The sequence below is a fragment of the Nanorana parkeri genome, unplaced genomic scaffold (assembly GCF_000935625.1).
Source record: "Nanorana parkeri isolate BGI_ZX_2015 unplaced genomic scaffold, ASM93562v1 scaffold1912, whole genome shotgun sequence".
Classification (NCBI taxonomy): Eukaryota; Metazoa; Chordata; class Amphibia; order Anura; family Dicroglossidae; genus Nanorana; species Nanorana parkeri.
The window spans coordinates 77,754-102,783 of NW_017308180.1; the positions used below are offsets into that span (position 1 = coordinate 77,754).

At 40.4% G+C, this 25,030-nt stretch overlaps 1 protein-coding gene across 1 annotated transcript in view; it reads left to right on the forward strand.

Annotated features, from left to right (window-relative positions):
- LOC108800102 (integrin alpha-9-like) overlaps positions 1-25,030 on the forward strand; it is a 119,240-nt gene that overhangs the window by 50,312 nt on the left and 43,898 nt on the right. The window contains exons 5-7 of the mRNA XM_018572044.1: positions 18,215-18,301; positions 23,232-23,311; positions 24,503-24,592. Of these exons, the coding sequence (XP_018427546.1) occupies positions 18,215-18,301; positions 23,232-23,311; positions 24,503-24,592 (257 nt within the window). The remainder of the gene's footprint in view (positions 1-18,214; positions 18,302-23,231; positions 23,312-24,502; positions 24,593-25,030) is intronic.

Consider the following 25,030-nt stretch of genomic DNA (forward strand, 5'->3'; position numbering starts at 1 on the left):
GTAATATAAGCAGAGGCACAGTTCTTTGTCCCAGTAACTCCTAACATTCCCTTTTTACTAGAAATGTTAACTGTGTCTGAATCTTTTCCTTTTTAGGCTTCAGGCTGGTTTGTTGCCATTCTGTTGTTGATAATATTTTATGTTTCTTAGCAATTAATTGCATGTTACTGTAAGCAAAGAGCACACTTCATACTTCCCAAAGCAAAGGGTGAAAGATAGAAAAATGGTCCTTCTCATATCCCAAAAACAATTATCCAGTTAGCAGCTCACGGTAACGTTTACAGGATGCAAAAAATAAGAATCAAAAGGATGCTTTTTAGTCTATGCAAGTAATGAATATGAGAAGCTTCAAGAGATTGTCTGGCAGATTTTGGAGACAATGACGATAGCTCAATGCTATTCACTGATGCACATTTTGGCTAACTATTCTAAAGTGGTAAACATATCAAGCAATGCTCTTATAGCATTTACAAACCAAAAACATTCTGAAGTACAGACACATCGAGACACAAGAGATGGGGAGAAGTTATCCTTACAATTGTAATGTTTGCAAAAATACATAATACTGAGTTTTTATCTTTAACAGTTTACAGAATGAATGCAAATGATCATTGCTTGCACTCTCCTGTGATGGTCCATGCTGTTGCGGTGGGTGGTCTTCACTCACAGAAATGTAGTGAAAATAACTTAATTTGTTTTGGCAATATTACTATACCATGAATTTGACTGACAAGTGCCATATCAAGCATTTTATCACTATGCAAACATAGCAAACATGACAGAAAGCACATACATAACTTGGGTAAGCATTATGCATAGTGAAATACATTCAAGATGTACTAACATAAAGTAATTTTGTTTATTTTTATTCATACATGTCAGTAATTCTTTTTTTTCTACAAATATTCTGGATTTCTGAAATTCTACATTAGCAGTACCTCCAATTATAAAAATACCAAATAGAAAGAAAATGTATCCCATATTAGATGTTTGAAGGCAAGTCCCCATTTTTAGTGGTTTGGAACAATTAATTGTAGAAATCACTTGTTAGCTTGATTCTTGATTATAGGATTAAATTATAAGCAGGAAGGAGGTTTTACCTTCTTTTTCTGAGGCAAAAGTGTACTCTACCCTCACATGACTTCCTTGCTTGTCAGGAAACCATCGGTTTCCTGACAAGGCCAGCTAGCAGGTGTGCTGGGGATTCTTTTTGTTTTGTAAGGAAACCAGGGGTGTCACCTCTCCTCGGGGCCGATGGGTACGGTGTAGGGCGCGGGGCTCCTTCGGCCTGGCAGAACTCCTGGCACCAGGGTTGCAGGTGCACATGCTTGAAATGCGCGGCGCGTGTTCACCCATTAGGACTGTCAGGTGTGGACCTTGCTGGGCGAGGTTCCCAGCACGCACCTTCCATCTCTCTCACCCTGCCATTGGCTCTCGGACAGAGAAGCCTCCTGGTTGCCACGCCTTTCCCTTCAATCGGCATCTGCACAAGTCACTCCTTGCATGGAAGTTTCGCAGATCAATATTTTTGCAGGATCCTCCTTGCATGTACACCAACAGTATCGCAAGGCCATGGACAAGATTTCCAGTCATTGAAGAATATAGTTACATAGTATTTGAGGTTGAATAAAGACACAGGCCTAAACGTCCTGGTAGGACTTTTGGGGGGAACCCCATGCACTTTTTTTTTATTTTTAACTCAGCACAGTCAGCTAGAAGAGAGGCTGATCCTTCAGCTAGCCGCTGGGTTTTCTCCTTACAACATTCATGGAACTCGGTCCCCTTCGGCAGACCGTTCTCCCCCCTTCGGCTGTGTCTTCAGCTCAGCCGAGCTGAACTCATATGCTTCGGCTCGGCTAAACGCTTTGGCTGCCTTCTGTTGCTGTAAGGGCTATTGTGTATGGGCTACTATACGGTTCAGCTGAAGGGCTCCCGCAGCCAAAAGTTTAGCTTTATCCTTTGGCTCTTTAGTGAATATCCCCCACTAGTGACATACAGTAGATGCAGGCATCTGACACACCTTGGAGTGTTGGATGCTGCAGATTCTGCCAGTGCTTTTAGCTCTGCAGAAAAGCAAAGATTGGCTACAACAGAGATGGTAGTGGCAAGTGTTATATCTGCACTTTAGCTACATTTGTTTATGTCTTCTTTGTCTAATAAAAGTGTCTCTTTAGGTGGGATTCACACTAAATGCTTTGTGGCTGCACTGGCCATTTTTTTCCAGCACAGCATGCAGTACTTTTTTTACAGTGCAGCGGGCCACAACGTGGAACATCCGCAACGCACTGTGCTGTGCCCATGGAATGTAATGAAATGTCAATTGTGACATTTAAAAAAAACAGAAAAAGTAAATAGTGGGATCAGTGCATTGCCACTATGACTGCTAAGGTACACCAATGACCAGGGCCGTCTTTAACGCAGGGCAAAGAGGGGGATAGCAGCAATTGAGGCTTGGTGTCTGGCCTGGGGCTGGGGGGGACAGCACAGCAGCTTAGTTTATATGGCCGACGGGGGGGAAGGGGCCCGACGCCCCTATGAATAATAGGGGTGCCTTGTTTGCCCTGTCAGAACAGCACACCTTGCTCGCAGTCAGGTAACGTTGTGAGCTCTCAGCCCTGCCGCTGTCAAACTGAGACTCTCAGTTTGACAGTGACAGGGCTGAGCGCTCATGCGTTTCCGCGATCGTCTGTATGGTCCATCCACTCGGTCTTCTGGAGCTCTAGTGAGCCCTCACAGAGCCATGGCTAAACCAGGGCTTTGTATGGTCTCCCCGGGGCTCTGTGGGGTTTACCAGGACTGGTGAGACCCTACAGAACCCTGGTGCTGGTGAGACCCTACACAGCCCTGGTTTAACCAGGGCTGTGTAGGGTCTCACCAGCCCTAGTTAAACCCCACAAAGCCCTGTTGGGACCCTACAAAGCCCTGGTGAGACCCTATAGAGCCCTGGCTTTACCGGGGCTCTTTGGGATCTCACCAAGACTCTTTGGGATCTCACCAGGGCTCTGTGGGATCCCACCAGGGCTCTGTGGGGTCTAACCAAGCTGGTTAGACCCTACAGAGCCCTGGTGAGACCCTACAGAGCCCTGGGTTATACCCCCATAGACTTGCATTGAGTTCTAAGTTCGAATTAGAACTTTATCCATGTTCGAAAGTTCGAATTAGAACCGAACACGGGGGTGTTCGGCTCATCCCTAGTTGAGAGGAACTTCTTAGTGTCTCCCTTTTTTCAGCATTAGACTTTAGTATGTGAGAGACAACAAGTAGTTTGCAGTTGGTGTGTTTGCGGATACCTATGCTTCTATAGGTAAGCAAAAGGGGTTCTTTGCAGCGATGTCACAAGGGGAGGTACAGCCCGCACTGGGTGACACCATCAGAGGGGGTAACTCACTGTCATATTGATATCACCCCCTCTGAAAAGTCAGGCATCGTGGACTGATTGCCTGGCAACTTTATGAGAGAGGACGGGACCTGACAGGATACCATATCCCACCGGATTAAATTCCCCTCCTCTCTCTGTCAGTGTCCATCACGAGATGGACGCCGATGCTCTGTCAAAAAGTGCCAATTCAACGAAATCTCCAATTACGTCACTTCCCTCTAACATGCCAGCAGGAGATTTGGACAAATTGGTGTTAATGCCCGTGCGACTGCAGAACAGAAAGACTGAGGGGGGCTCTGTACAGCCTAATTTTAACAATTTTCACAATACTCATGCAGGTCTCCAACAGCTGTCAGTGCACATGCACACACATGCACACTCACAGGTGTTGGAGAACTTGACGAGTGAGTTGGTAATGCGCTATGCTGTGCTATCGAAATCCACTAGGTTTAGTGTTATGCTGTGAGGGGCATGCACACTAATGCCAACTCGTCAATCTCCCGCTGGCATGTTTCCGGAAGTGATGTAATTGGAGATTTTGATGAATTGGCTCTTTCAATAGAACACCGGCAGTTACAGTAAGTGTGCGTTATGTCATTATGCGCATGTGTGATGACTTCACGCGCCAATAAGGACATCACGCATGCACGTAATGGTGTCCTGGTGGGTGACACCCGGTGTCACACTGGGTTACACCCAGCCTGGGGATGCCTTCTGGTTCTTCGATTACCAGGTTTCAATGATAATGACAAAAAGGAGTGGACTAGTGTAGTATAGCTATACCTGGGTGAAAAACTAAAACTCAGAAGCAGATCATTAGTTTTTGGTGCCTCTCTAAGGCTGGGTTCACACCTGGGCGCACTATAGGCGTGTTTTTTAAGCTAGTTTTTAGCAAATTTTTTCGTTTAGTGAAACGCGCGTTCGACGCTCGTTTTTATACCTCCCTGGTGGTATGATTTTTTTTATTTTTCCTTTATTTTTTCTATTTTCTCTCTTTTTTTTTTTTACTTTTTAAACTTCCCGCCGGTTCCGCCCCCCTGCAACGCGGACGCTCGCAAGGGACGGAACCCGGAAGACGGCAGCAGCCGGAGGACACAGCGGGGATCGCGGACAAGTTAAGACCTACACTGTATTCCCGAGTGTGGCTCAGGGGTTACCGATTTGTTAACCCCGAGCCACACTCAGGAATACCAATAGATACGCGCTGAAATACGCCCCAAAGAAGCTCCTGTACTTGTTTGGGCATTTTTCAGCGCGTTTCAATGCCTGAAATACGCCCAGTTGGGAACCATGCCCATAGGAAATAATGGGATTTCAGTTGCTGAGCGTTTTTCAGCGATTTGATCAGCGCTGAAAAACGCCCAGGTGTGAACCCAGCCTTAGTACGCAGTTACTTCTCTGTACATTACATTTTTTTCTGTACAATGTAGGAGGCCAACATTTTCACTAGGCTATCTCTCTGCATTGTTATGTTTACATTTATATCTGCAGTGTACGTTTAAGTAAAATAAAAATAAAAAATGAATGTGGGTTTGGTGGACTTGACAACATATAGGATATCCTATTGCATGGTTTGACCTGCACTTCCTCCCCTATCACAATCAAGCGGGTTGATGGGAAATGGATTGCAGCTGCGGAACTGTTGAGTAGGCTGTATGGGATTGGGTCAGTCAGGCGACTCCCTACACACTCAGTGCGCTAGGAAGCCGTTCCACATCATGTATCCCAGCCTAGACTTGAGGGAAGTTAAATTTAGTGTGAACGGGGTCTGATGGGACTGTAGCATAAAACAGCTCGGGATTCTACAGGGTTATATAACTGAAGACACTACCACAGCTGTTGGGCTCACTATAGCTAACAGCAATTCCAGGAAATAAATCAGCAGTATGGATTAATGCAATTATATATCATAGTCATGAAATGTTTCAGCAATATGAATTGATGCAGGTATTTAGTTTAGACAACATGGATTGATGCAGGTATCTAGTTTAGACAACATGGATTGATGCAGGTATCTAGTTAGACAATATGAGTTGATGCAGGTATTTAGTTTAGGCAGGCAATCCTCCAGTAGTAGGAATTGATGCAGATTTTTAGCTTAGAATAGGTAATACTGCAACAGTATGGGTTCAGGCAACTGAACATGTAGTCCCATGTAGAGCCTGGGCCCTGATACTTGCGGTTAAGGTGTCAACCCCGTGAAGATGTCTTTCCTTGCAAAGGCTGAGAGGCACTGTAGTGAGGAGCTGTGTCCGAGTGCACTGCAGGCTGAGCAGCGTGTGGGAGCCGGACTGGTTCAGTGGAGACAGTGGAGGCAATCGCTCAACGTTCCACATTGACTGAACGCCGAGTGATTGCCTTCACTGGGTTTATAAGACCCACGCCGAGCCCAGGGGGCGGATCCCCGCGTGACGTCACGGCCGGAGCGCCGCGTGACGTCACGACCGGAGCGACGCGGCGCCGGAGCGGCCGGGGGTGCCGAGGACGAGCCTGACATCCCCTGACATTTTTGAAGAGACGTGCTATGGAAATGGAAGAGCAGACTGCTAACAAGTCTGGGTGTAGTTGGTCTGTCTAGAGGGATAAAAAAGGATGCTTTATTTGAAGCACAGGGTCAGTCTGCTTTGCTTGGAATGAGCTCTTGTGCTGTAGAGCGGTTGGTAATATCACAGCAACATTAACTTAAAATAAAACTCACAACTCTGTGGATAGGTCTTTTTACAATTGGTATTGTTTCGCACTGATTATGTGATGCCATTATACAAATTTGTATTTTTATGTCGGTGAGTGTGAGATCTTCCTGATCCAGAAATAGCTGTATTTGTAGTAAAGTGTCAGAATCAGCAGTTAGGCAGGAGTGTGCTTCAAGTATCACTAAGCTCAGTGAAAGCAGGGTGTGTCTGTTATACTTTCTAATGAGATCATGGAATATGACAGGAAAAGGTACGCCTGAAGCCAAAGAAAACGTCATTTCTGTAATTTGCTTTCTTTCAGCTCTGTTGGAGATATTTTAACAAATCTTACAGTAAAAAATGGAACTGCAAGATCATTTGCTATTTGAAAAAATATTGTATTTTGCTACCATATGTACATTTGATAGGCCATTTTCTAAAGAGGTACCAAAAGCATTTAACCTGGCAACTTAAAGACGTCCCTGACTGGGTCCGTGACTCTTGATTTAATACTATGGTCATTATTTATTATCTTTATTGATAATAGCATGGACACTTGTTCTGCAGCTCTTTACAGAAGACATTGAACTGTCCATATTGCTCACTATCCATGAAGGAACTTAGAGTCTAGCATCTGTACTTCAGTTATATATCTGTACTTCAATGGGGCTAATTTTGGAGGCCTGTAGCATGGTACTTTGTGGCAGTCACCATTATACCCAGCAAGCAGTAATACCGCTCCGGCGGATGACATCCCAGTTAGTGAGGCAGCGTTCATGAGATTGCCCACTCACTTCATTGTTAGCTTTCAGAAGGTAAACACAGAGATCACCTGATCACTGCTTACCTCTGACGCTAGGGAAGCCTGCAAGTGGGTTGAATTGTCCTCAGTACAGGGCTCCTGGGGGCAATCTTGAGGGGACCTTTGTCTAATTGGACCCAGAGTTCTCCTAAGAGTTTGGCCATATTGGACCCAGTGCACACACTTGATAGGGAGAGTTGGACTGGAGATAGGGAAAGGTTTCTGTTGAATAGGAATAGAAAAGGATCAGCCCTGATTTCCTCCTGGTGATCTTGCAGTTGGAGAGGATCTTGTAACCTATATCTGAAATTGGCACATCCTTGCACCCAGCCACGCCAGTACACCATTCTACCCAGGCTGTTTGTGCTAGTGAAAAGAACCTACCTACAGCGCTTCTTGAGTATCAAGTCGCCTATAAGTCTGCCTGTTTAAGTTGCCTTGTTCCTGAAATGATAAAAGTGCCTTCTTGTTCCATATGTTACTTGGAGTATTTACTGCATTGTAATACTGCCTTTTCTTCAATATAAAAAGATTAGAAAATCCAAAGAAAACTTTGTCTCGCTTGGTCCCTTTTTAAATCACTACCACACACCTAGCCTTGCCCACAGGCCAATTAACCTACCAGTATATATATGTTTTTATTGTAAGAGAAAACACAGGCAAACATACACATTTCATGCAGTTCTTAGTAAGATTCAAACACAACGCATCAGCATTGCAAGGCATGATAACTAACTGCGAGCCATCATGCTGCCCAAAAAGAATGCAGATTTCAGAGTTTCTTATGCAAGACCCACCTAGAAAATTCAACTTTTATCAGGTTTTCCTTTTGCTTCTTGAGCAAGTACTTGTAATTTCTGTAGTTTTTTTGCCTGCATTTCAGGCTTGAGCAGTTATTTGATCATTATTTTTACCCAATGAAAAGCTTGTTAGTAGGCAATAAAACGAAGGATAATGTGCGCTTTTCCACGTTTTCCGTTTGTTTTTCAGGCGCTTCCATTGAAGTCTGTTGGGGTCAAAACGCTAGACTCTGCCCTAAAAGAATCTTATGTTCTGTTCTGAGCTAAAGACATTTTGCTACAAGCAAAAGAAAGCTCAGATGTGAACAAGGACCATTGAAAGCAACTCCTGTTGGGCGTTGTATCGCTTCAGCTGTGAATGGGGCCTAAGGTCTGACGCCGAACACAGACAGCTTCAATAGCAGTCTCACTATTATAGTTGTTTGGGATTACGTCTTAAAAGACCAGGGATCAACTGCTAAATGACAGTACAATAGGCTGCCTATGGTGTAAGCTGTATCGTAGCATGTAAGAGCAGTTAATTACAACTGTGTGTCAATAATGATTGTTACATGTCACTGTGCAGTTTACACCATAGGGGCCCAGTGCTGTATCTGGTAACGATTGATCATGGGTCATCTGTGATTTTTTTCCCATTCATTTTAATAGCATGTTTAAAATACTAAAAATTGCTGTGTAGCTCAGGCCTTTTGCTGCTAGCTATGGTGATACAAAGTTGCTTCAAAATGATAAATGTCAGTTCTTTGCACAAACTTCCATAATAAAGCCAGTTTCCTGGATCTAAACTATTTTTTACTGGATTGCTGTCTTCCCATAAACTTAAGTAAATGTCTGGCATTGAGAAATCCCTGCAAACTATGCTGGGGGTGTTTTTCTTTTACATTCATTTGGATGTATTCCTCATGGGATACTATGACTTAAGAACATTGCAATAAAATGACATATTTTACAAGAAAGAAGCACAAAATAGAGGCCATACCATGATATCATGCAAGATTGCTTGTATGACTTGTGGAATAAATTCCATGTGTTAATGCAGTGCAGAAAGCCAGACTCTGGTCTTTTATTATGACATTGTTGTATTGTTTGTCCATTTCATGGGCTGCTCAAGTTGCTTAACTCTTTCAACTCATTAGCCATTGATTTCTGATGTATTTGTTGTTATGTTATACCTAGAATAGAATGAATGGAAATTGCGAGTTTCTCCTTCCTTCCTTCCTCCCTTCTTTCCTTCCATATGCAGTATAGCTGGTTTAGGGTAATTTATGGCACAGAGAGAGCACTGGTAGGTATGTAGTGGAATCTTATTTCACCTCCCTTATGCCAGTTTCTACTGCCTAGTCTCCTGACAGTCTGTTTCATTAACACTAAAACACCAGAAAGAGAATTAGTACGGAGCATACTGTATAAGCTGCACTAATAATAGAGGTATGGATTTGTTGACTTTTGGATATGTATATATTCTCTACGCCCCTTCTCCTCCATGATTGAATTGCTAGTTCTAGCATTATTTGGCAACCTTTAGTATATTTTAGCAATTGTTTGGCAGCTTTCGTCAAACTTGTATATATACTCACTCATCAGTATGAAGTATATTCATATCCTATGCACATAATTAACGAGGCCATGTTTTACTGCCTTTTTAGAAAATAAACCACCTCTGTATATTATATGTCCTCGTTCTTAAAATTTAGCATGTTTACCTACTGTGAAAATGTATGCTTTTCTATAACAAAAACACAACCTATTGCCAAGTTTTGAAAGCCTTTGTTTAAATTGTGGATTCAAACAAAATCAAAACATTACTATATTTGCCATACTTTAAAAGGTTTTTATATAAATATGTTTTTCACACCAGATAGGATACAGACTGTAGGGAATAGTTATAGGTCCCCCATGAATTTAGAGCTGCTGGGCAAGTGTGATATTTGAGTAGATATTTAGATAAGATTAACCAATGCCAAACACTTTGTGGTTGTATATTTTCATTCTTTTTTACAATTTGTTTATTTTATGGTCTTGCACTGTCAAACGTTATTTTTCAGGACATGATTTTCCTTGTACCTAGCAATGTGTCTATGCTTTTTAACTAATTCGCTGTGAAAGAAATATACACAGCTAACTAGCATTACTTAGATCAAGATTTCCTACATTTAAAAAAAAAAGTTTATTAAACAAATTTTCATGGTATACAAACATAACAACATACAATATATTCTGTATTATATATTACTTATTACAAAATACGGGTTTCCCAGGGCAGCATAAGACAAGTATCACATTGGAAACTGATATATGGCACCTGCACTCGAACATATTCCCTAGGCAGGCCAGTATGAAGTAAGCATACTTTGTGTTCATGGACTGCGTTATGTAGAAAATGAAGATAGAAAATCGTACGTGATCAGTGCCTTTGTAATGAGGCAGCAATGGCCAAACAGCATGTCTCAAGTGGGCTTCGTGATGCCATCTCATAAAAAATTCCAGCAATAAAGGTAGAAAGCCAGGGAGTAACTGCAAATATAAAGTGCAACAAATAGAAGTAAAGAAGAGGTGGAGAAGGAGAAAGAAGAGAGAAAAAAAGAAAGGAAGGGAAGGTCAAGGAGCACAAGTAGGAAGGGAGTGTTAGTAGGGCGTGTGCATGCCTGGGAGTCCAAGGGTAATAGACAAAGTACAGGAAGTTCAGACACAAGGTCCAGTATGGTGGTGAGTGAGACAGATTACATTAGTCAGGGTTTGGATCTTGGTGAAGGATCCATGGAGTCCAGACTGATGAGAATTGAGGGTATCGGCCAGAGAGTTGGGCAGTCAATTCTTCCAAATGCATTATTTTGTTCTGCAATCCACTCAGTAGTAGTCAGGACAATGGTGGTATGCCAATGCCTGGGAATGAGAACCTTGGCAGCAATGAGGAAGAATTGTAGGAGGTCTCGTTTTATGGATTTGAAAGACCCAGGGAGAATGGAAAGGAGAGCAACTTGGGTAGAACGGGGAGGGTCATAAGCCATCACCCTCTGATATGTGTCCCAAAAGGGCTTTAGTTTGGCACAGTTCCAGAAAATATGCAGCATGGTTCCCACTTCTGAATGGTAGCACCAGCATATACCAAGAATATCAGGGACAAATTTGTGAAGAAGAGATGGACATCGATACCATCTAGTAATTTATAACTGCATTCTTGAGCTGAGCTGGACATGGAGAGATTGTGGGTCAGAGAGTTAGCTTTTAGTTTGTCTTGATCAGAGAAAGAGTAACCAAGTTCCCTCTCCCATGTCTACATAAAGGGTGGGAGACCCTCATCTTTGAACGACGAAATCAGTTTGTATAATGTAGAGATCGCATTGAGAGGGCCAGAGTGTGGACGGCATAAGGATTCAAAAGGAGTAGGGGCTTTATGTCTGTCAGATTGTTTGCAGATTGTGAGGTAGAATTTGGAAATAGAGCAGGCCAACTATCAGGCTGGCGTTCACCATGCGCAGTTCCTACACTTTGTAATATGAGGACCTAGACAAGAAAATTGTTGCTGTACTGGGACCAAAGAAGAGAATTAGTACCAAAATGTAAGCAAAGTCATACAAAGACAAATAACAATGGCTGTAAAAGGATATCTTGTTAAAATGCCTATTACTCTTGTGAAATTTAAGGCTTCCATTATCGGAAACGTCCCCACACAATAAATTATTTTTTTAGCAGACATTTCCATCTAGCATCGGGGGGGTCTCTTCACCTCACAACCTTGTTTCTTTAATTTCCCTTGCCTTCTGTTTTGCACGCGCTGTAGTTATTATTATCATCATTATTATTGTTATTATTATACAATTTATATAGCGCGAACAGTTTGCGCAGGGCTTTAAAATATAAGGAAGACATAACAAGCACAATACAATACAATTCAAGACAAGATGGTAAGGAGGGCCCTGCCCCTGAGAGCTTACATTCTAAAAGCAAGGGGGAAGGGATACATAAGGAGGCAGTTCTTTATATGTGCTTGTGCTGTCAGTGAGTGTGGTATCACTGACCAGGAATCCACTGATTTCGCTTTTCGACAAACTAAGTTAAGTTACATTACCCAATTTGGGTCTCAACCCATAGTTTAAAGGGGAAATTCATCCAAGCCTACAAAAAAGGCACTATTAACAATTATATAAAATCACAACTTGCTTATTTACCTTTACATGCAGTCTAGCTTTATCATCCATTCTTCATAACTTACTTAGCATGTACCTTGCCACCATTTGCACTGAAGGCAAAGCTTTCTTCTTTACAGTACATTCAAATTGTTTATGGCTTGCCCATACTATGCCAACATGTAAACAATATGATTCCCCAGCTAGTGCGCTGGGTCCGCATGTGCAGGATTGGCTCCAAGAGCTCTTCTGGTTGCCTAAAAACTTCTCAGAACTCTACAGGTTGCGTAGGCAGTACATGTATGTTATTCTCGTCCAAGCGAGAAATGTGGAAGCAGAGAAGGGGAAGATTCTCTTGAAGGAGAGGGTAAAGATTTAAAATAGGGAATTTGGAAAATCAGAGTTCAGGTCTGCTTTAAAAACACTGACCTACATTCTACAGAGACAGGTAAAGTGTTTATAATCTGTACAAAACTATTGTGAAGACTTAGTCCCCCATCACAGCACATATCTGAAAACTGTAAGTAAACACTTATATCAATTAGCAATTATACCGACCCAGACTTTAGGTATTCTAAAAGTAATTTTGGCATTCGGCCGTGACTCATGAGTAAAACTGTTGAATGGCATATGGCTGGTCTCGTTTTATTCTGCAGTGACTGGTATATGGCTGGCCTAGTTGTATGCAAGGTTATTGATTAAAATGCATTCAAGGATTGACGCTTAAAAGGAAACTGTAATGGTTTTGTGTATATTTTTTTTTGCTATGTACAGTATATACAGTACATATAATCTTTGTTTTGTAAATAAAGGTTGAATGATAAAGGATTCCTAGAGCAATGCGGGATAGCTAACACACCACAGCAGAAGCTGTCTGCCTTCTTGCTTGGTTTGATTGTCAGCCTATGTGTTGATGTGGGATGTTGACCTAGTCTTTTAGTATGAGACCAACACCAAAAAAACATACCTGAATTTTTCCAATGCAGTGTACCACAGCATGGTGTATGTGTTGTATTCATATCTACAGTATGCCTTGTGGCGCAATGAAGGGTCAGATGCACTGTTAACTGGATTGACGTGTGCTCTGAAGGTCCCCAAAATAAATGTGCAACATAATAATGCACATTAAAACAAACAAATAAGTGGGAAGTCTCCCTGAAACTTTAGACAGTGCTCTAAAATGAGTCACTCCCATGCAGGGGCATTGCAAGGATTGTGACGAACCTGGAGTTCCCTGAAAAGAGAAACGTTTTGGTGCTCATGTCCACATCGTGCTAAGCATTGAGTGCGACTTACAGTACATGTCCAAATAAGGGTATGCATAAGAGTAGGCAGTACATAAACCAGTGTAGCTTAGCAACTTGGCCCTGTGGCAAAGTGTGTGCTACAAACTGTGGTCAGTGAAGAAGTGCCTCCTCATATTGGCATTCGGTGAAGAAGTTGCCTCTTACACAGGTGGTCATTGTGGTGCCCCATTATGCTAGTAGTCAGTGATGTAGTGCTTCCTTACTTTGGCGACAAGGATATTTTTGAAATAAATGAAAATTTTATAATAATTTTAGATGCTACGATAATTAATAAAGAGAGAAACTATATACAAAACCACTATATTTTCAACATACTGTAGATGTTTTGAAAGGCCTTTTTTGTATCATAGACATACAGTATACAATTCCTCTCCATTACAAAGTAAAAGCACTGTACACTTAGCCACTGTGCTGTCCCCATTTACACTGTAGCATAGCAGGTGGTGGAAATAGAGATTACTCTTAATTCCAATATTTGTGGAGCCTTTGTATCCTTTCCAGTGTTGGATATGGAAATATCCATATTTGGATAGGGCCATAAATCTGTAAATAACTCTACCTTGTTAATTATTGTCTAAATAATAGCTCTAGATACACCAGATAAAAGAAGAGGGCATTTTTGCTAGACATTATCACCTTCCTCCCAGGAGGCTTCCTCTTCCTTTTCATTCTGTGAGATGAAAGCCAGTGTAAATCAAGCACACCTTCATAAACAACTGAAACTCACGCTATAAAGCCTTTCATTGAATGCTTTTACCACCCGTGGTCATTATGAGATTCAGCATTGGACCTGTATTGTAACTAAGAACATAGAAATACACTATAGAGATGTCATCCTGGGAGAACAGTTTATAGGGTGATAATGAAATGGCATGTCACAAAAACTAGGTGTGTCCAAATTGTGAAAGGTGTGGGACTTAACATAATCTGTTAAAAGGGGGCTAACATATGTGTACAGTAGAAAAGCCGGTTGTAGTTAGTCACATTCAACTGGACTTGTTCTGTAATATTGAAGATGTCTTATAGTTTATTAAAGCCACTTTTTCTGTTCTACTGATGTGGCTATATAGACCATTTTGAAGCTGGTTGATTAAAAATGTAGAAAAGAAAACCAGCACAAATTTGGAGTTTCAGCTCATCGTAACCAAGTAAGTTTAATCTTGTGAGTTGATGTAAAATCAACTAGCATTTGTTTTTCCTTAGCGATAGTATGGACGAATTTTTAGTTGCATCAAAGTGATATTAGACAAAAGAAAAAAAAAAAGCATGAGGTTCCCCCCCCCTCGCCCAATTGATACCAGGCCCTTTAGGTCTGGTAGGAATGTTAGTAGGGACCCCATCAAGTTTAAAATGAAAAAAGAGTTTTAAGGGGGAACCCCCGCCCCCAAAAATGGATTAAAAAACTGGGGTCCCCCCTAAAATTCTTACCAGATCCTTGATCCGATCACAGGAAGGGCAGGGAAGGGGGGGGATGATTGAGCGCCCCCCCCCTCCCTGCATCATACCAGGCTACGTGCCCTCAGCATTGAGAGGGTGTCCCCATGGCGATGGGGACAAGGGCCTCTTTCCCACAACCCTGACGCGGTGGTCGTGGGGGTCCACGGGCAGGGGGGGTTATTTGCATTGGGGTATTTAATTAAGGGGACACCCAGATGTCGCCCCCCTTTTGAATGAGTAATGGGTACTTGTACCCCTACTCATTCACTAAAAGGTTCCAATGCTGAGGCCACATGGCCTAGTATGGTGCAGGGAGGGGGGCGCTCATTCACCCCCCCTCCTTTCCTGCCCTGCTGGGCCTGTGCTCGGATCAAGGGTCTGGTAGTAATTTTAGGGGGGACCCCACTTTTTCCCCATTTCTTGGGGGTGGGGTTCCCCCTTAAAATTCCTACCAGAACTAAAGGGCCTGGTATGACTTTTGGGGGGAACCCCATGCACTTTTTTAAAAAACTTGGGTGGTCCCACCTAATATTCCTAGCAGACCTAAAGGGTCTGGTATCAATTGGGGGGGCCAGGGATGCTTTTCTCTTTTGTCTAATGTCCCTTTGCTGCAACATAAATGCATTCATAGCGAAAATTTGTACATACTACTGAAAATTCAGATTTTTTTTTTAAGTTGATGCTTTACACAATAAAACTTAATTCAGGAAAGAAATTAAGATGCATCTGAACTTTTCGCTATCAGAAATCCGTATTCGTTTGCATTCGAAAATTTGGATGCATCCGTATGTACGAATTTCCAAAAAAATTTGTCCGAAAAACGAATCTTTCCGAAACGAATCGTACGAAGTCTATTTATCATATTAAACAAAAGTAGTGATATCACTGGGGCATGAACCATACCTTATTTATTCCTGCTTGCATGTAGATATAATCTGCTGATTGTCTGCTTCAGTTTAGCGCTAGGTTGCACATCTTGAAGTGACACTTTTAAGCTCTTTCCGTGATTTCTGTGATCCTTGTCAAACACTTATATATATATATTTTATTGAACAATAGTAAACATGACATTGATAGTATTCATAGGTTATATAGTAAAACAATTTGTCTATATAGTTATTGTAAAGATACAAAACATACAGGGGGGAATTTATGAAAACTGGAGCAAACAGAATCTGGAGCAATTGCCCATGGCAACCAATCAACAGTCTCTTCAGTTTTCTCAGGTAAGATTTAAAAATGAGACAGAGAACCTGATTGGCTGCAGTGCAAATCTGCTCCAGATTTTGCCTGCTCCAGTTTTGATAAGTCCCCCCCCACAGTATAGAGCTATTACCAGGTATAAGGACTGCTCAATTGCTCTTGTAAAGACCAAGAGTAAGTGGCAAGTTTCGATATAGTAGGCTAAAGAAGAGAATAAAATGGAAATGGAAATTGGCAGTAGTTCCTTCATCAAGCTCACTCTTATAGAGCTTGCTTTGCTTGTGCTCGATCATCTATATGGAGAGTCGATCAATTGTATATGTTTCAAACCGTCCTTGTCAATACCAACCAGGCTCAACAAAGGAATCGGTTGTGGTATACCTGGCTATAATGGTCTGTGCTATGATAAACATTTTAACATATATTGTGAACATAAACTAGCACTCATCTGCAGCCTCACCTCTTCAATCAGTCTCAAACCAGTAATCATATCACATTTCAGTCTTTCCTCTCAGGCCCAAACATTTACAATATTAGACCAATGGTAATTTAGCTTAATGGCTAATAATAATGGGAAGGCCATGGTTTTGTTATTAAACAGGTACAATTACATTCAAAATGGTAAGTCATTAAAATGGATCCACATTAATGTGCATTTTTCTTGTATAAATCAGCATTGAGAAAGCAGATAACTTGCTTTTTGAAGTCTTGCATATATTTGATTAGGTAATTAAAGAATAACATCTAGTAATGGGATGTTGCATCTTATAGCTGGGATGAATTAACTTCAGTGACGTCAGTCAGACTTCTGTTCTATATATATATCATTGTTTGAATAGCGTGCGTGTGTTGGTTACGACGATGTGTTATTTCCTCCACTTGCTTAGGTGATGAAAATTTTACAGTGCTTTCCTAGTTTACTGTAGTGCTTTTTTTAGGGGGTTTATAAAATGTGATGTTGTGTATTTTGTGATCTACCACCTTGCAAAGTATTATTATGATAAACAAAAGATTCCAGGTTTCCTTTATTAATTGTGCTAACATGCTGTGTCTTGTACAAGGTGGTACTTGTACTGTATATTAACCAGAATTGGGAAACTTTAACCAAAGAGCTATATCTTACATGGAGTGCTAGACTTTCTTCATTCTGAGTCCCTAGCGGCACTACCACTGACCATGCACCCTTGAAGTTTTTAGATCAGTGGTTTGTGTGTTGGATAAATACATCTTTCATTTGGAGCAGTTGGAAAATACTTACAGGTCTTTTCCTCTGCACATGAGCACTACATCACAACTGATTGGCTCCTTTTACTACCTCTCCTAATCTGAAGTCTGCTGCACAGGAGACTGCTAAAGGCTGTTAAAAATATGTTTAATACAGATTCAGATTATTTGTGTCTCATATATTTTCGAGCATTTCAGCTTTAATGGAATCCAAGATTCTGTCAAAATTATTAAACCACAATGTAAACATGCAGAAAAGGTTAAAAAAGCTCAGATAATAGAGTATTGCTTGTTAACATGCTATAGAATTAGTATTTTAGTCTATGATCTGTACTGTGCCCTCTCTTTCTAAAAAGACATTGAAGCGGAAGTAAAGGCATGTTAAAAAAGCCTCACTGGAGATTTTAGCCATAATATGCTAGTATACACAACATATTAGCACATTATGGCAGACTTACCTGCCAAAGAAATCCCCTCCCGCCCTTGCTCCTCCCTCACTGGGGCTGGCATCTTCTCCCTAGTCTTCTTCCAGGTTCAGCATCTTTAGCCTACTGATTGATCGGCTAGCGTGCAGGCACAGGGGAGTTACTTTATCTCAGCATGCCGTGTCTGTGCGTTGAGCTGTGCATACGTGGCTCAGTGGACAGGAAAAATAAAATGCTGACAGGTAGAAAAAAGTTTTTTTTGTCAGAAGAGACTTACACACTTCTGCCATTAAAAGCCTACCAATAAGCAATGTTAGGGGAAGCTTTAGTTCCACTTTAACAGTGAGTTAGGTGTGTATATTACATATGTTGTTGGATACTAATCTATGGTAATAATTCATGAACCAGTTAGAAATACGTAAAAAATTTTAAAGTAAATTTTTTTCTTTAGGGATGACATCTTGGTAGAATCCGTTTAATTACTACATGTAATTTTTATTTTTGTTAGAGGTGCATGCAGATTTTGAAATGATATAGAAGCAAGCTCTAAATACAGTTTGTAAAGAATTGAAATTGTAAAGCCTAACTGCAAGCACATTTTAAAGCTTTGGATAGAGATGAGTAAACCCCAGTCAGTTTCCATTGCTGTCTGTGACCCCACTGCATGTATGATTTCCCCTCACTTGCTTGAATCTAAAGCAGCTTCAGATAACAGCAATAACAAGAGACATTTAGTATCTACAAACAGCAGCAAGGGCATGAAAATATAGCTATATAGTAAAACTATCAACCCTTCTCTTTTTTACACAATTATATTTTTGACATTTTGTTTTCATAGGAGGAGCAGGGCATTGCCTGTGAATTGCTGGATGAAGACTATCTCAAGTGCAGTGTGGGGTTTCCATTCATGAGGTCCAGGACTAAGGTAAGGTGCCTCAAGTCAGAGTTTGGTAGCCATTTAATCATTGAAACTAAATAATTATCACTGGTTTCTAAGTATTTTTGGTTTTCTCCAGCAGGTGTTGGTGGGTTTTCACTCTTCTCGCTTTTTGCAAAGCTTTTTGAGGCTTATACTCATAAAATACTAAATAATGTGCTGTTTTATACGGATAATCAAACAGAATATGATGAGTTTGAAAACCTGGTACATAGCAACCAATCTGATTATAGTTAAAAGCTTGAGCCAGTAAAGAAATGCATGGATACCTACCTGTCCTGCTGTCCTGATGTCCTTTGCAGGCGGAGCTTGTGCTAACCTTTTTTACAACAGTTAACAGAGGTCCTGTATTTTTATAAGTGCATTTAAGAGAATGAAAGCTAAACCATGCCCCAGTGTGTTAAAAATTAAGTCTGGATATGTCTTTCAATTGACAAACGAAATGCAAAATGAGCTGGATAGCTCCTGTGTAGTTAACCACTTAAGCTCCAGTCACCATTTCAAAACAGCAATAGAAAAACAGTTCTCTTTTCCAAAACCTTTTAAAAATAGATGTGATTATGAACAGCTACATGCAGGTCTGGCAGGGTTTTGAGTTGAAACTGCCTGGTGTCAGTCAGTCAGCTCCTGGGCTTCAAATGCATTGTGGTTACATAGAAAATCCCAGTGACTATAACTTAGTATACTTGATTAATTAATGATCTGTTATATTATGATTATTTTAATTAATGGCGCATGAAAGTACAAGGCTGAAGCTTACATTACACAGGAAAGTGAGCAATTCATCAAAACACATGGAAATCATAGTTTCTTTCATAATTTGCCTATTATGTGGGAGGAGGATAGAGCAGCTGTAGAATTCATTATTTTTTCCAGTTTCCTATGGGGTTCACAAAAGGGTCTCTGCTTCTGCACTGCGCTTGATATCTTGAGTTTGTTTTCAAAGTGACATTAGATGAAAGTTTACCATGAATGATTTCAGTCAGCACACAGAAATGGAGTAAAGAAGACTTACAGGTGCAAATGTATTCATTATGGGTCTAGAACACTTGTTTTCTCATTCTAGACAATATCCTTTTGCAGTTATAAAATGTTCCATCCTATGCCAAACTTTAAAGGGCAGCTACTCCCCACTCACTTGCCCTCAGTGGAAGCCATATACCCCTGCCCAGCACCACTAAGCCTTTGCCCAAAAAGTCCCCTCCACATCTAGATCTCAATGTTCACTCGCCCCATTTATTCCTGTGATTGGGACCATGCTTCTCTGCATGGCAGGGGCTGCCATGAGTATGGACCTAGCCATAGGGATGAATGCAGCAGTGGTGAACGTAGATGCTAAATGTTTCCAGGACTTTTCTGTAAAAAAAAAAGGCTGTGCAGCAATAGGCAGGGCCACACAGTGAAGATTTACCATAAATTAAGGCACCTAATTAAAGCAAGGTTTGGCAACACTACCAATCAAGAAGTCCCAAAATCTCATGCATTTTGATCGCGTTCTAATTGGCTGCCCATTACAATTCCACACCAGGCTCTCTGTACTGAAGAACTGGGCATTGCAACTCACTGACTGTCGCTTGTTAGAAGCAGAAAAGAGTGAATGTCTATTCCAAGTAATCAGGCAGTAGCTATGGAAGTCGAAGATGGCGTGCTGTTTGTCAGGCCTTTCATAAAGATAAGTTGCTGATATATTTGCAAACGGTAACAGCTGCATTTTTATTGGTTTAGAGATTAATTCTTCTAAGTCCCCTGCTAGAAAAAAGTGTACACTTCCAAAGCCCTAGCAAACCTGATAAGTGAATATCGAAATGTTAAAAAGTAAAGCAAATGCTTTCAATTTGATCCTGTATAGCGTAAATGCGTATCAGGATTCAGTGAAAATATGCACTAACCTTTTCAGACCCATCTTTCTCCTACAGCATGTTTTTTAATAAGTTACGCCTAATTGCAGCACCAGAGAAATCTTTACTGCAGATCTGTCAAATCACCCAATTATTCATGATGGTTTACAAGCTCAACCAAATCTCCTCAGTCTTCCAAGCCCCCAATGTTTAACCTGAAATTGTCTCCCAGTTTTATTTTTTGTACTAAAGGGTTTGCAAGCTTGGTGTTTGGTAAAAATTATGGTCAGGTTTGAGCAGAATGCAGCTTTTTCTGTATTAGGTAGACATGTAGGTAGAATGCAGGATGGATGGGAGGCAGAGGTGGTGAGATGGAAAGATTTGTGCTACTATTGGTCTTCTGTTCGGAGCTAGATCAGTGAGGGAGAACAGGGGTGTCCAGAAGTATGGTGTCCCATCTTCCAGCCTAGGGGTGGGAGCAGATTAGTGATGTATTGTACAATGCAGAGGTTGGTGAGGATGGATCTGCCATTATATTATGTCATGCCATGCCCACTCTTGTGTAGTAGACATGTACTGATGAGTCAGTGAGCAGTGATTTATGTAAGTATCCCCTGTTTATCTATATACTATATAAGACACCTACATAAGGTTAAACATGACTATGAAAATACATTGATATTCCTTACAATAGCCTCATAGAGAGCCCATTCACACCAGGGCGGTTGCTGATCAGCGCGGTTACCGTGCTGATCTCAAAAGAAAGGTTTTGGGAGTTTTTAATTGCGTTTCAGTGCTGAAACACAATTAAAAATGCCCAAAGCCACACAGATCAGCACGGTTCAGTTGAAAGCTCTATGAAAACCTCACTGATCAGCGTGGCAAAAATAGTGCAGGGAGTAGTTAGGGCGGGGGGCGATTCGGATCCGCGCGGTCGCATGAATGGTCCCCATAGCAATGTATGGGATCGTTCACGTCGGCGGATCCGTGAGGACAAATCCCCGTGACCGAACGGGGTCTCAAGGCTCACTAGATTACATATTATTCTGCTTTTTAAGAAACGTTTCCTTTATTCAAATTAACCATTCCCACTTTTTGCTGTAATATTATAAGTGTGCGAATACTATATCACCCTAGTGAGCTTCTGCCTAGGTTGATATCTCAGAATCAAAATTCATTTTATGTTGCAGTGATAGTCATTTATTTTCTACATGGATTCTGGATTTAGAGGATTACAGGGCAAGTGTTTTTTTCTTATATATGATTGGTCTTTGAAAGAAAATACTAGTTACTCCGCAAGCACTCCACTTCTAAATCAGCCCCTGAATGCTGGTTTCGGATGCAAGTAGTTGATGTTTTTGGTTGCAGCAACCTAGAATTTGTCTGCAATACAGCAGTGAAATAGAGATTATGGGCTTTATTGACTAAAGAGTAACAAATTAAATCACAAGCATTAATAGCCAAAATACCCCGTGGTCTAGGGTGGCAGGGCTTCCAGGGGTAGTATGTAGCTTCCCACCCTGCCTGCCAGCTCAATCCAGCTGGGTCCTCAAAAGTCTCTGTCCCCACAGACTTTGTCTATATTGTGCCATGCACTTTCAGTTAACCCACTGTTGATCTGTGCACCTAGAATTAAACTGCTGCCATAGTAAAGCTATAGTTTTATTCTGGTCATTGTTTCTAGGTGTATTAACGCAGAGTGGGAAAACAGTCTTTTTCAATATTTTCACCCCCATCCTTGTGGTGTTCTGTGTGGCTGTGTACACCCCACACCTAACCACCATGGTTCAAAGCTGCATTCCACCTTCCAAGGATGCACATCCGTTTACATGAGGATTGCAGCAGAAAAGGTTTATCCTCCAAACTGTAAAGTTAATTAAAGCATGCTGAAACTTTTGTTTTAATCCATTTAAACATTTCTAAAATTGAAAACCCTCTCCAGTGTGGCTGAAACTGCTAGAAAATGACTGTGTGCATGGCAAGCATTAGAGCACTGACAGATTATATAATTCTTTCATGTGTAGTAGTGACAGCAGATATATGTGGCACATATTTACATTATTTTCATTTTTATTACTGTAAGAAGCAATTATATATCAGCATTCCTAATTCAGTACAAGAATGTAAACACACTTTTTTGTTTTTTACATTCTGAGGTAGCCAGCGGAATTAAAAAAATTACAAGTTAGTAAAAAAAAAAACAGCACGGGGTCCTCCTTCCAAACCATACTAGACCCCTTAGGTCTGGTAGGAAAGTTAGGAGGGACCCCAAGTTAAAAATACCAGACCATATGGGAGGGTGCTTTTTCATTCTCCACCCTGAAAAAGCACCTTGTCCCCGTGCCGATGGGAACAAGAGCTGAGCCACTCGGCTACCTTCGGCTGCTGTACGGGCTATTGTGAATAGCCTGTACAGACAGCTCTTTGGTTCTCCTGAACCGAAGGACTCTGGCAGCCAAAGTGAGCCGAAGGATTAGCAGATGCTTCGGCTCCTTCGTGAATATCCCTCTTAATATTCATATATATTTACTGTGTAAAGCATAAATATACGTATATATGTAAACAATGTAGGCCTTGACAACTTTAGGTGCCAGTTCTGTTTAGTTGGTGCGAGAATGGAATTTTTATTATTGTTTATCTTTGTCTTTTTATTTCTAAGCTGATGTGTCAGAACAATCCTCCCATGTACAGTATGCATTTTAAGTCCATAACTTAACCTAGTGGCTCCTGTACTGTTACTTGAAGGTTGTGCTTTCTATTGTCTAATACTCGTCACATTTGGAAAGATGTGATCGTCATCATAACAGTTGTTTCAATCTAGGATTGATTGTTTATAATATTCATTATGGATCGATTGTTTAAATATTCTTATAGGTATATGGCCAGAATAAAACAGAATGCAAGATTACTCAGTAAAGTTAGAATTTATATAAACATGCTTCATACTGAAAAACTATTAACAGTTTAGTCTCTAGCTCGGTAATCCTCATATATGTAAAACATATGATTTTCTTGAAAGAATAATAATAACTATTGTGGTTATTATTTAAAAGCTGTTCTGTATTACTTATTTCCAACAGTATGACTTCAGTGTGATCTTTGATACCAGTCACCTGTCCGGAGAGGATGATATTCTTCAATTCCTGGCCACTGCACAAAGGTATATAAATAACTACCTGAAATCATAATATCCGTTCTACTCCCAGTTTTAGGAGTTCATGTTGACTCAGCATTACCTTTTTGATGCTTTATTCTTTCATTAATGACCATTCACTGCTACTTGTCTTTATTTAGATAACACAACTGTAATTTACTTACAAAATACTGTTATAAGAAACCAGTTATTTTTTCCAAGGTCATATATAATCACAAGTTTTGGAAAGAAATGTCTCTTTAAGACAATAATCTTTATCTAAGTCTGTATAAATTACAAAGCAGTAGTTACACTAGCCTAAATAATATTACTCAGGGGCTCTTACCCTTCATATGATTACAGAGCCCCAGTGAATTGCCCAAAATGTCCCCATATGCCCTTCTCCAGACTGTCAAAATTATGTTTACTTATGGATAGCTAAACAAAAGAACAGTCAAAAGAAGATCATAAGGAATTTATCATCATTTTAATCATTGCAAATCACATTTTTATTAACTTTATTCTGCCATGTCAGTTTAAGTCTCTAAATTGAGGATGCCAGATTTGTGACTTTTACCATCTTTCTTTTGGTGCTTTCCTTCCTCATTGCACAGTGTGTGCTTATATTGGAGCCATTAAAATATTTTACTGCTGGTCTGTTATCCCTCTGTAAATATTTAAAACATATTTATTACATAAAATATATAAAAAAATAGTTTATCTTTATTGAGGGACTATCATAGACTAGAAAAACAGTAAACTGTGGAAAAACCATGCTACATGTATCAAAAATGTTATTGTGATCAATAATAATAACCACACTACTTCCAATCTGAAGAAAAGGAAGCAGTCATAACATTCCTGGTATTAAACAAGATCTTTTATTTCTCTGTAGAACACATTAAATGGTAATGTAATAAATTAGTGATTTCTAATATATGCTTTTGGCCAGGTGTGTTATATACCTCACCAGCTAAAGGTGAGATGTCAGCCTAAGGGAGAATATTTTAACGGGTTGAACTGCAGTCTACAACCTGTTAGTGTTACAGAGGTCTCTTTATAAAACACTTTAAGCTATAATATTTAAGCAGCTAGCCAAAGACAGACAAAAAATGAAAAGTAAGCTAATTCTATTTTTACATGTATTAGATGGGCGTGCGTGATTTGGAAACCTCTTAATGACATTTAATAGTTCATTTATTATATTTTTCCCCACAGCGGAAACATTGAACGGGCAGAGTCCTTACATGACAACACCCTTATTCTAACCGTGCCTCTGAAGCATGAAGTGGACTCATCAGTTACGGGGTAAGCAACCAACTGTCATCTTATAGCAATACAAAGGAAGTGTACAATCTTCATGCCAGTGGAAAATCACATTCTTTTTATGTTTGTATATTGAACTTTCCGGCACAAGCTTTTATCAAGCCATTGGTTCTCAGACTGTAAAAACAGGATACATTGCTGTTATCATTATTTTGACATCCCTTCCCAATATGAATAAAATACATTTTTCACTTTCAACTTCTTTAGCACATCTGCTAATGTTCACCTCTAATTTGCCCTACAGTTATCTAGAGACTAGAAACACTAAAAAATTATATATTGAGCTCCTCAATTTTTCTTTTGTTAAATTTATTAAAAGTCTGTCAACCTTGCCCATTCAGAGTATTGTGGTAATTTTCAATGGAGGAAAGAACAGTAGAAGAGTGCTAGTAAGGTATCAAAGTGTCAGGGAAGTTTTGC